The sequence below is a fragment of the Bufo gargarizans genome, chromosome 3 (assembly GCF_014858855.1).
Source record: "Bufo gargarizans isolate SCDJY-AF-19 chromosome 3, ASM1485885v1, whole genome shotgun sequence".
Classification (NCBI taxonomy): Eukaryota; Metazoa; Chordata; class Amphibia; order Anura; family Bufonidae; genus Bufo; species Bufo gargarizans.
Window position 1 is genome coordinate 3,984,240 of NC_058082.1, and position 13,378 is coordinate 3,997,617.

The 13,378-nt window shown below is 45.3% G+C and overlaps 1 protein-coding gene across 9 annotated transcripts in view; it reads right to left on the reverse strand.

Moving 5' to 3' along the window:
* Window positions 1-1,265: 1,265 nt before the first annotated feature.
* The window catches only part of LOC122930268 (NACHT, LRR and PYD domains-containing protein 12-like), a 797,118-nt gene continuing 785,005 nt past the window's right edge, over window positions 1,266-13,378 (reverse strand). For 6 of the 9 annotated variants that reach the window (XM_044283504.1, XM_044283509.1, XM_044283508.1 and 3 more), the window contains one exon: window positions 1,273-4,166. In XM_044283504.1, the coding sequence (XP_044139439.1) occupies window positions 4,079-4,166 (88 nt within the window). In that variant the 3' untranslated portion in view covers window positions 1,273-4,078. Of the gene's footprint in view, window positions 4,167-13,378 lie in introns of all 9 variants that reach the window. The other 3 variants (XM_044283506.1, XM_044283510.1, XM_044283511.1) reach the window with 1 other exon arrangement.

The window sequence follows — 13,378 nt, forward strand, 5'->3', positions numbered from 1 at the left end:
TGCGGCCTCTGCCTGCCCTGCCCCCTCACATCCGGGTGGAGACAGGAGCCCCATGTGTTTATCAAGTAAATATACATTCCCCCTTTTTATAAAATATGATGGACTTGTACACTCTGTATAAGCTCACGGACCAGCGTGGCCGACGCCGTCACTGAGCTTTCCCTCTGCACTCTCGGCGCGCTGACTAATGAACCAGCCGCCGGGAGCGGTAAGCGCCCACTACAGGCAGTGCAAGGAGGCAGGGGAAGCGGATATACCGTATATGCTGTGTATGCTGCCCCCCGCTGTGTTCAGGGATTACTCCCCCCATCATGTTCTCACAGCACCTGGTCACAGGAACAGCCCAGCACTTGTGAGTGGCGCCTCACCAATCAGAGGCCTCCTTACTGCCGGGCGGTGGAAGCTCTCAGCCTGCATTCCTGGACACATATGCAAATAAATAGCTTTCCCAATGTGGCTGGGACAGGCGGCCGCTGTGTGATCTGTCAGATAGTGCGGGCCAGAAGAACAGAACCGGTACCAGTGTGGAGAACAAAATACCGGCTCGGCCGGTGCAATACCGGGCACGTGGCACCTCTAGGCGGAGTCAGGTGTTGCTTAGTGTTAGAAAGGTTTGCCACAACAGACTATTGGCCACTACTATTGTCCCTCCTTGGGCTTTTAAAAAGTTAGCACCCCCTAGGTGCAGGTGATATCAAAGCTGACGGTGAAAACCCTGGTCCCATAGAAAACCTCACGTGACTGGACTCCGACCTGAGACCGGCTACAGATTTCAATACAATGACTTTTTCTTTTTTTTTTACTTGTTTTATTGGAGAATAAAGACATAAGGTAAAGCAATGTTACATCCATCAGAGGCGGCAAATGTTTCCATGTCGTTTACAGGGAATGAAGCCTTAATCAAGTACATTAACCACTGTGCATACAGGGTGTTATACATTATTGTAGGCTCATCATGACAGATTGCATATGTCTGGATTGGAAAACTGTCAAGGGTGATGTGCCCCACGCTCCCCACACCTTCCAAAACTTCTGCGGCCCCCCCTGTTTTTGAACAACACATTTTCATAGGGGACAATTTGGTTACCCAGAGATCTCCCCGGATTCACAGCGGGTGGCAGGTCTGCCATCCATCTAATTGCAATGGCTCATCAAGAGAATGCCAAGAGTGTGCAAAGCAGTAATCAAAGCAAAAGGTGGCTACTTTGAAGAACCTAGAATATGAGATATTTTCAGTTGTTTCTCACTTTTTTGTTATGTATATAATTCCACATGTGTTAATTCATAGTTTTGATGCCTTCAGTGTGAATCTACAATTTTCATAGTCATGAAAATAAAGAAAACTCTTTGAATGAGAAGGTGTGTCCAAACTTTTGGTCTGTATTGTACATATTCAACACTATATATGGGGTGCAGTTAATGTATAGGCAAAGATGTATTTCCCTTCAGGGTCGACTACTGTCTGCCGCTCCTCCCAACGAATAGCGCGGTGTATCAGCAGGGATACGCCTCTAGAATAAGAGCTCCCGAATGCATGTTCCGACCATTGCACCCATGGTTTCTTAAGTCTCCCTGCTGTTTCTGGGGTGAGATGGGTCTCCTACAGGCCAAGGATATGTGTATTGTACTTGCGGACATGAGAAAAGACTGCTATCCATTTCCTAGTACCACCTAGTCCCCTCACATTCCAAGACATTACATTTAAGGTGGCCATAGAGAAGATAGTACAATAGGTGTAGGAGTCATTAAACCCATAGAAAAAGATCGAGCTCTCTGTAAACTCCACCTTCCCTGTTGATATATTAGACGTGTGTTGCCCAGTACATAATTGTGGGATACCGTAAAAATAAAGAAAAGCAATAACCTATGAAAAAACATAGTAAACCAAAACCATATAAACTGTGTTATACTTATATAAATCTCGTCTGTGGCTGTAAGGTCGGGGACCTGCATAGTGAAATAAGGTGGAATAGCTATGCAGGTTTCAGACCGGTTTCCCAGAATAAAATCACAGTGCACTTAACATTAACTATTTCAGTGGTCGGTGAGAAACATCTCTTGCCTCGTCAACAGGTCCCCAACATGAGTATCCTATAGCTAAACATACAATTATTGGGTAGAACTAAAAGAGAATATAATTGCTATAGTCCAATATACAGGCTGAGGGGAGCAGCAGGTCACTACAAAAGGAGTAGCCTGCGTAGGAAAGAAGTAGAGACTCACGGCACCGCTGTAACGCTCACGGTTGTGGGGGGTTTCTTGGACATCTGGCACTCCTCTGCCTCTCGAGGATCAGTGAAGAAGAGTGCTTTCCCGCCATCCACCACTCACAGGAGAGCAGGATATGCCATGGAATATGGTAAGCTAAGCTCTCGTAGTCGCCTCTTTATGGATACGTTGGCGCTCTTTCTGAGGTTCCGCAGAGAAGTCGTGAAAAAGTGATATAGTCACATTTTCAAATGATATGTTTGGTGTATTCCTAGCCAAACTTAGGACGAGGTCTTGATCTTTCCAGTTCAGCAAATGGCTAGAAGCGGTCTGGGAGGGGCTGCCGGGGGTGGGGGTTTGGCAGGGACCCTGTGGGCACTTTCCACCACATAGGCCATGGAGGAGGCTCCAGGAAATATAGACTTGAACTAGTTCTCTAGAAAAGACGACAGGCCTGGGCCCTCAGCCCTCTCAGGCATACTCAGGATTCTGACATTATTCCAATGAGCCTGGTTTTATAAATCATCACAATTTTGCCTCCAAAGGTCCACCGCTGTCTCCATGGTCTGCACTCTTTCAGACAGAGGGTGGGTTAAGTCTTCTAAGACTGAGATTCAATCCTCTGTGTGGCAAACTCTGTCTCTGAGTTATTGCACATCATGGCGTAGTAGCCCCAAGTCCACTCTCACCTCCTCAATTTTGCCCGTGAGTGAGGTCTGGCAGGAGGTAATGGTGACCAGGAGCTGCTCATAGGCTGTTTTTAAAGTAAATTCAGGTTCCTCTGGCTTCTCTGCTGCAATCTGTTGCGCTGTATGTTGCCCGCATGTAACGGAGGAACGTGGTGTGGCAGAGAAAGTGGCGCCATGTTGGGTCTCCTGCCTGGTGAACTCTTTCAGCTTTTCTGCCGCTGCCTGGGCCTTATTGGGACTCATGACTTGGCTGCGAGGCTTCCTCCTTCTCTTTGGCACCGTCCACGCTATGGTGACTGAAGGATGGGTGCCAGGATGGTGAAGGATGTGAAATGGGAGCCGGAGCCGTTCTCAAGCACATCCAGACATGCCGGCAGTTAGCCGCGCCCCTATCGATACAACAACTTTATAATGAAGTTCCCTGGTGTCACATCACTCAGGTCTGTCTTGGAGCTGGTTACAAGAACATTACCAAGATGACCTCCAAGGTGGCTCACAGCTGTAGGTCTGATCTGTGTATGGATTTTACGGGATAAAACAGATGGAGCGTATTACACAGATGGAGATGGTGGATCTAGATAGGTTCCTTACTGTAGTTGATGTGTAGGCTGGCAGCTGGGCGTCCTCTCAAGAGGAGTCCATTTAGGACCATTTTATACCCTTTGTCTTCTTTTGCATTTTACACAGCACTCGAACTGTGTATGTACAGTAAAATACCGCACACCGCCATGTCACTTCTATTGGTCCTGGTGATCGGGAGACAGATCATGTGAACACTGGTTTGTCCGTGAGTCGCATCAAGTAAAAGTTAACATAGAAACTGAAATAACAGTTTGTGTGATTTGTTATTTACACTGTGTGCAATGTGAGGCCTCCTCCGGTCTGACAACCGGTATATTGCTGACAACGTACATGACCTTCAGGAGATGCTGCTACATCCCATAGGCCTGGATTTGGACTCATTATGAAGGGATTTAATTACTAGACATATAATTAGTTAGGGAAGAACATTTCTGGTATCATGTTTATTATAATAGTAGACATTTCCTTATCTTCTGTAGATCAGTGATATTACCCATAAAGCACCAGGAGACGCTCCTAATACCAGACTTCTGAAAAAGTCTTCTCCACCAAAGTCCTGTTATCTGCTCATCACAGAGAGGAATCGGCTTCTTCTCAGTTCAGTAAGAGATCTCCATATTTGGTTTCTGCTTTTCCAGTTTTCTTATGGCTTCCTTCTCCTCTTCAGATAATCCAATGTACGTCAGACTAGAAGAGAAAACAGCGCCCCCAGCATTAGTGAGGTTGTATTGTGAGGTTTCCTCGTGACATCAGACCAGTCAGTGAATTGATCTCCTGAACATGTGTTTTGTAAATCTCCCCTTTGGTTTAGTGTTCTCATTAAAGGGGTTCTCCGGGAATTAGGAAAATGAAAATACTTAAATATTACTTTATTATAAATATATTCCTAGATACCTTTCATTAGTTATAATGGCTCGTTTTGTCTGGAAAGCAATCATTAGGAAAAATAAAATGGCTGCTATCCTATTAGTATATACAAAACCTGTCCTAATCACACAGGAGGACAAGTTACCTCAGAGCAGTGAGCCAAAGAGCTGCCTCATCTTCTTCTATGATCCTGAATACAGTGTAATATGATCTTCAGCTAAATCTCTGTAGAAATGGAGTTCATCATGAGGAGGCAAGAAGTACAGAGAGGAGGTGGGGGTGATGTGGATAATGAGCAGCAGCTCTTGTATGTAGTCTCCATTACCACAGTCTGTCCTGTCTGTCCTTCATGTCTCCTCATGAACTCCATTCCCACAGAGATTCAGTTAAGGTTCTTATAATCTGTATTCAGGATCATAATCCCTAGACTTCTTCTACCTTATCCTCCAGGTCCATTTCCAGTAGAATGTCCTTGCCATATATCCCTTATATCCCCCAATTACCAGCCTGTATCAGGACCAGCGTATTCACATTATTTACAATATCAATGTATTTACATATATATGCTTCCTAATTATACAATCACATAATTCACTTGTCATGCACAAATGATCCCTTCTTTTACCACCTTATGTATAACTGTGAGAATCCTGTGCAGTTTACAGACATGTCTATCTTTGATTCATGAATTTGTGAGAATCCGGTCCTGTACATACGTAGATTTATTTATTTATTTATGTAGTTTTATTGAGTCAATGAGAACCTTTACTAAATACAGCCTGTTAATGTCAGACGTCCTGTGCCCTCTTTAGCATCATATAGTGGATGTGGATTTGTGAATTTATTATGTTATTTTATATCACATTAAAACCCAAAATTCCTATCTAAAAAAATTAGCATATCATGAAAAGGTTCTCTAAACGAGCTATTAACCTAATCATCTGAATCAACTAATTAACTCTAAACACCTGCAAAAGATTCCTGAGGCTTTTAAAAACTCCCAGCCTGGTTCATTACTCCAAACCGCAATCATGGGTAAGACTGCCGACCTGACTGCTGTCCAGAAGGCCATCATTGACGCCCTCAAGCAAGAGGGTAAGACACAGAGAGACATGTCTGAAGGAATAGGCTGTTCCCAGAGCGCTGTATCAAGGCCCCTCAGTGGGAAGTCTGTGGGAAGGAAAAAGTGTGGCAGAAAACGCTGCACAACGAGAAGAGGTGACCGGACCTTGAGGAAGATTGTGGAGAAGGACCGATTCCAGACCTTGGGGGACCTGCGGAAGCAGTGGACTGAGTCTGGAGTAGAAACATCCAGAGCCCCCGTGTACAGGCGTGTGCAGGAAATGGGCTACAGGTGCCGCATTCCCCAGAAACAGCGGCAGAAGCGCCTGACCTGGGCTACAGAGAAGCAGCACTGGACTGTTGCATGTCATTCGGAAATCAAGGTGCCAGAGTCTGGAGGAAGACTGGGGAGAGGGAAATGCCAAAATGCCTGAAGTCCAGTGTCAAGTCCCCACAGTCAGTGATGGTCTGGGGCGCCATGTCAGCTGCTGGTGTTGGTCCACTGTGTTTTATCAAGGGCAGGGTCAATGCAGCCGCTATCAGGAGATTTTGGAGCACTTCATGCTTCCATCTGCTGAAAAGCTTTATGGAGATGAAGATTTCATTTTTCAGCACGACCTGGCACCTGCTCACAGCGCCAACACCACTGGTAAATGGTTTACTGACCATGGTATTACTGGACTCAATTGGCCTGCCAACTCTCCTGACCTGAACCCCATAGAGAATCTGTGGGATATTGGGAAGAGAAAGTTGAGAGACGCAAGACCCAACACTCTGGATGAGCTTAAGGCCGCTATCGAAGCATCCTGGGTCTCCATAACACCTCAGCAGTGCCACAGGCTGATTGCCTCCATGCCACGCCGCATTGAAGCCTCCTGGGCCTCCATAACACCTCAGCAGTGCCACAGGCTGATTGCCTCCATGCCACGCCGCTATCGAAGCATCCTGGGCCTCCATAACACCTCAGCAGTGCCACAGGCTGATTGCCTCCATGCCACGCCGCATTGAAGCCTCCTGGGCCTCCATAACACCTCAGCAGTGCCACAGGCTGATTGCCTCCATGCCACGCCGCATTGAAGCAGTCATTTCTGCAAAAGGATTCCCGACCAAGTATTGAGTGCAGAACTGAACATCATTATTTGAAGGTTGACTTTTTTTGTATTAAAAACACTTTTCTTTTATTGGTCGGATGAAATAGGCTAGTTTTTTTTAGATAAGAATTTTGGGTTTTCATGAGCTGTAGCCAAAATCATCAATAATAAAACAATAAAAGACTTGAACTACTTCAGTTGTGTGTAATGAATCTAAAATATATGAAAGTCTAATGTTTATCAGCACATTACAGAAAGTAATAACCTTTATCACAATATGCAATTTTCTTTAGAAGGACCTGTATATATACAGGTATTATCTTTTTTTTTTTAAACCCTTGCAATTAAGTTTTTATGTATTTTTATATACAACTTTTTTCTACACTTTTTATACATAACTTTCTTTTTAGTTACCATTTTTTCATTTTATTATTAATTTTGTGATTTTTTTTTTAGACTTGAAAAAGGAGTACATTGACTCTGAAACGCGTTGTCATTCACTAATAAAAGATCCTATATCTATCTACTGAGGTCGTGTCCTTGCGCCAGAAGGTATCACTTTTGGTGTACTGTCACAGTACACAAACCCCCCCCCCCCCCATTGTGTTTTATATCATTCCTCTGGAGAATTGGCTACTCCACCTACGAGGATTGAGAGATACCGGCCGCACCGACCCCTTGTCCTCACGAGTCTTGTGCCTGCGTATGCACAACACCAAAAGATGAGCACAACCATTGATGTCTGACTTCCAAACATTTTTTAACCATCATATTACCCTAGGACCGCCTTCCCATTTGATTTTGCCATATTTGAAGTAGGAGAGGAGGAGGATGATGAGGCAGCTCTTTACCTCAGTCCTTGGAAGTTACTTGTCCTCCTGTATGATCAGGACAGGTTTTGTGTGCATTAATAGGACGGCGGCCATTTTGTTTCTCCTAATGATTGCTCACGAAAAAAAATTAGCAATTATAAATAATGAAAAGTATTTGGGAATATATTTACACTAAAGTAATATTTAAGTATTTTCATGTTCTAAATTCCTGGAGAACCCCTTTAAGAGAAACAAAATCAGAGTATTGCAGGTTTTACACCTTTTAATGGTTAACAAAAATAGAAGTAATGATGTTACATAGCGAGCTTTTGAGACATCACCAGTCCCTTCATCAGGCGGACTACAAGAATGAAGAAACAGCGCTATATATCCAATAAGAACAGAGACATGAGGGACTGAATGGACATAGTGGGGGCACCAGGTCTCTGAGACAACATCAATTTAGAGACCATAAAGCTTTCACTCCCCTTATCTGTCAGATAATTAAGGACTCATTTGCAAGATCTTTGATATTCTGTTGTTTTTTAAATGTCCCTTCATTCCCCCATGTCTCTGTTCTTATTGTTTCCTCATACATCCTTGTAGGATGCCTGATGAAGGGACTGGTGATGTCTGGAAAGCTCGCTATGTAACCACACTGAACCATCGTTTGCCGGCAGCAGATCATGATCACAAAGCACGATCTGCCACCGACCAATGAGTTTTAATTCTGTTGAAAGATTCCATTACCCGGTGACCGAGCGTTTACTAGTTTATGCGGTAATTGGCGGCAGTATTAAACCTCATGCACACGTCTCTGTCCATGCTGAAATCCATGAAAAGGTGCTCTATGATGGTCAATGAAAAGATGCCTCCGTGAAAGATCAGTTTGTTTGCTGTCCGTCTGTCATTCCTGTTTCACAGACTCTGTGCAGCTGAAAAATAATTTTCTCACTCGTATCATTAGGAGCCACAGGAGGCCATGGGTATAGCTGCTGGCACTAGGAGGCAACACTAAGCAAAAAGTGTTAGCTCCTCCTCTCAGCTGTACCCCTACCGAGCTAGTCAGTTTTAGCTTAGTGTCTGTAGAAGGCAGACCTTCCTGCTTTGCAGGGCATCTATCCACCATTTGTATTTATTATTTTAGTTTGTTATTTTACCTTTTTCCCCTTTAGGCATGGGAAACAGACACCGTGCCTCTCTGTTCCCCTCACCGCCTGACCTCCCCCAAGAAGGCAAAGTGGACCAGGGCAGCCCAGCTCCCCTGCATCCCACCAGCCATGAGATCACCTGCCTTTCTGCAGTGTCCCCTCCACTCCAGCCTCCCTACCACCTCGGTGCTAGTGGCTGAAGAGGTGATCCTACTGGTACCCCGAGGAGGGGTGAAGAGAAGAGGATGTAGATGGGGTGAGTATGGTGAACACCTCCCCTCTCCATTCCTCTCATTCTTCATTCCCCTCCAGGCTTTCGTCCCTCCTCGCCCCCTCCACCTTCTTCCCTCCCGGGCCTGCCTACCATTTCCCAGCGGTCGCATCCCCTCCTGGGCTGGCCGCTGCTTCTAACTACTGGGCATAGATTATGCCCGTCCAATGCCTTCTTAGTCCAGGGTTTGAGTATGTCACGGCCGTTCCTTCCGCCCCCTATTCCGGACAGAAGTTCTTCTAGTTGGCTTGCTACTACTAGGCCACAACTTCCATGAGAAAAATAAAGGAATGGCATCCTATCTGCCTGCTCACAGCAATTAATGACACTCATCGTTGAATATGAGGGAGAGAAATTGATGTCAATTCAACAGGAGATCGGTAAATGTAAGAGCCTACTGCAGAAATTTGAAATGACACCTCAATATCAAGAATTGGAGACCAAATCAGCAGCTTTGTTAAAAGAATGTGAGGAAAGTATCATGAACTTTAAACATACTAAATTTCAGCGCAATGTTTTTGACTATAGCAACAATCAAGTTTATGAATGGGGGCGTAGAGAGAATCCTCCATATACTCCCAAGCCCATTTTAAAAAAGCGCTATAATCAACTGTAAGGGATCGTCTCTTTTCAGGGGGTCACACTCACAGATATCTCACCAGACAACGGATTTTCCTGTCCAAACTGTGCATTTATTTTGACAGTCTTCTTATAAAGGATAGTCCAGTTATACATCACTGGGTGAGGTGAGGTTCCCGCACCGCCAACAATTGAAAGACAAATAAACTCCTGCCCGTCTAGGCGCTACCTAAACACAATACATCCCTATCTCACTCATAGAGCTCAGTTCACACATGGACAACATATGCGGCTTTCCTCAACCAACATCAATACTGCAGCCCCCAGGCTGTGGTAACTCCAGTACCTTTTGGGGGAGTGTGGCCCAGTAGTCCTCCAGACACTGGGTGTGCAACCCTCGTTCTCTAGGTCCTCCAAACCTCAGGCTATTCAAAGCCTTGTGGCCCCTCAGTCCTCCTGACTGAGATCACACACAGAGCCTCTGCTTCACAAAACAGTCTCGCTCTCCCTCCTCTGAGGCGCTTTATGCCAGCCTGATTACATACTAAAAACCAAACAAGTGGAGTATTATATCAAAAGATGTCATTTATTATAAAATATAAAAAATGGAGAACAACAGGATGTAATACAGTACACGGAGAAGCACAGGGTAAGTCAAATCAAAAGAACCACCATGAAGCTGCGCAAAGTAATGCACAGATGGGTACGATCAAAAGGTAAGGCTAAAGCTAAGGCTCTGGGAAACCAAAGAAGTATCACATATAATGGTCTCCCCAATAGGGGTATGGTACACAAAGCACCACAGACGAAATGTAGTAAACCCAAAGTCGTAGCTAGCATACACGGATTAATATAGGCGTCACAATCAGCCCAATAAGGTAATATAATAATGAAAAATCACTTGGCTGGGATGAAAATAATAAAACTGGTATACGCCTAAGTGCAAGGGACCCAGCGTGGACACATACAGGGGTACCCCACACACAATCATAAACCGTGCTAAATACAGAACGTACCTGAGGACATGGTGGCAAATTGAATGACAAGCCCTGGGCGTGAGACCTCGACGCGCATTTTACCTCAACGGCTTCGTCAGGAGGTACTATATGATGCATGAGCAGGGTATATATAGAACATGGTAGGGGTGGGGCGATGGACAGAAATTACCTGGATCTTTTCAGGAAGTCCACTGCCGTCAATGCCCTTCTCCACGCCTCCTCTGCTCACCATCCCAATATGATTCGGGCAATACCTACAGGGCAGTTCCTAAGAACTCGCAGGATCTGCTCCAGTGATAAGCAGTTCGAACAACAAGCCGGCGTGCTGACACAACGATTCCTCGAAAGAGGGTATCAATACAATACCATACAGCGGGGCTATGAAAGAGCCAAAAAAACATCTAGAGACTCCTTGTTGGTGAGTAGAGTTCAGAAAAGGGATAACCGGGACACATGTGTGAGATTCATTACCCCTTTCAATTCGAAATGGAGGTATATTCAGAACATTCTGAGGAGACATTGGCCGGTTCTTCACACAGATGGTGATCTGGCGGTATGCCTTCCCACATATCCCCAGATTACGTGGAGGCGGTCACGCAATTTGCGTGACATCCTCACAAAGAGTCACTATGTTCCCACACCCAGGGGGGGTATTTTTGGCAGTAAAGGTCCCAAGTGGGGGTCCTTCTCCTGTGGATCGTGTGCCGCCTGCAGGTATATGATTCGTTCTACCGCCTTCAGTGACTCCTCAGGCCGAAAAGACTTTAAGATCGTACACAACATAAATTGTAACACTGAGGCTGTGATATATCTGATCACATGCCCATGTAATCTTTTTTATGTTGGTATGACAAAGAGAGCCCTGAAGACACGGGTTTTGGAACATGTGTGTAGGATTCGAGCAGCGGCGGAAATCCCTGAGAGAGATTGGGAGTCACTGCAGGCGGTTCCACGACATTTCCGCAGGTTTCACGGGTCCGATCCAGGGGGACTGACGGTGAAGGGTATTGACAGAATCCATCTAGGGTCTAGAGGCGGTAATATTAAAGTGGCTCTACTCCGTAGAGAGACTAGGTGGATTGTCAACCTTGATACCGTCACTCCATACGGCCTTAATGAATCCAACAGTTTTTCTTCCTTTCTATGAAAATTGCGCGAATTTTATTGCAGGGTATATATTTTTTCTTTTGTTTTATTATATTGTATTTTCTATAATATTGTTATTATTTTTTTCTTTTTGAGATCATGCCATTCATTTCTGTGTGGAATTGGTGACGATGGACAGAGCTACCTATTGTGATGATATGGCCGCCACAGGAGAGGATGTTCGTCAAGACCTCCTAGCAACACATTTACATGATATTTATTACTCCTAGTATATATATATACGGCGGGGCACTACATGGTGCTCCGAGAATACATGGGTATAGATCTGTCTGGCATATTTTAGCCAGTGAGATCTTTGCTATGACATTGCTATATTCTTGGGGAGGACTTGTTGGATATTTGATGTGCCCGTTGCCATATGTGCGGGGCAAATTTCACCGTGGCCCTCCTTTCCTTGTGGGGTTGTGGGGGCCTGGGTCGACCCCGCATACGGCTCTTTTGGCGTCTGCGGTGCCGTCCCGGTCGCTCCGACTCCACTATTGCCACGGTCACATTGCTTCTCTCGTTGCTCTTTTCCTTGGCGGCTGGGGGTGTCTCGGCTGGTGGTGTCACCCCGGTCACCCCTTTCCGTTTCAGGACTTTTGTGTATCCTCTTGTTATCTTTGCTGGGTGGTCGGTTGGGTGTGCCTGGGGTGACCCCGCGGGCTGCCTCTTGCTGCCCGGGGTGCCACCCTGTTCGCCCCCACCCTCTACCACTATCACAGCGGGTCTATATTATACAGCTGTTTATACAGTATTATTCTTTTTTTAGTAATATAATGGGATGATTTCTTTTATTCGTATGAATTGTTTTACCACATCCATCTTTTAGGCTTACATGTTCTTTACGCTTCTGTCTCTTTGACTACATGAATTTGTCTTGTAATTTGAGAGACTATATCATCATGCATATTTGAGAAGGAGACGGAGAATGTATCTAACTATGGGTGAATTACGGCCTAGATGGTAATATTGACCCATATGACCTGACTGGACATATTCTGGATTATGCATACTAATGATTATATGTATATTACTGATAGCACTTTCTTATATATGTGATGTTTTTACTGATAAGATTTTCGATTTTATTCACCACACCACTAGATCATCTGTATGATCGCTATACTGGTACTGCGGTTCTATTGTTATGGACCCCTAGCACATCGTATGTTTTCTATTATTCATCACTGTGTGTGAGTTACAGGGTTATGCTATAGTTAGCCATTATTATGGTTCTATTTATATGGACCCCTTACATGTCACTTTTCTATCTGATATGTCACTATATGTGCATATCAGGAAGTCACGTTATTATTTGTTACACTTATGATCATGTCACTACTTATTATCCTTTGATTCATATTATATGCCCATCGATGGTCCTTTCCTTATATGACATTTCCTGTGAGCGTGGGGCCCGGTGGGGATACAGCAGGTGTGCCTGCAGCATTGTGGCAATCGTGCGATTACATTCCATCCCCTAGTTTCTTTCAGAGCCGTGGATTGCGGTTCACCTGCGTTCCACGGGGGTCGCGGGGTGCGCATGCGCTGGGTGACGCCATCTCGACGCGCTCCGTGACGTCTGCAAGTGCCGCCGCACATGCGCGGTGCGCAGACGTTGATGCGCTGAGAGTTGGCGCCGCGTATCATGGAGCTTCCCACGCCCGTTTGTGTGGTCCGCAGATGTGCCGAATCCAGGTAATTTCTGTCCATCGCCCCACCCCTACCATGTTCTATATATACCCTGCTCATGCATCATATAGTACCTCCTGACGAAGCCGTTGAGGTGAAACGTGCGTCGAGGTATCGCGCCCAGGGCTTGTCATTCAATTTGCCACCATGTCCTCAGGTACGTTCTGTATTTAGCACGGTTTATGATTGTGTGTGGGGTACCCCTGTATGTGTCCACGCTGGGTCCC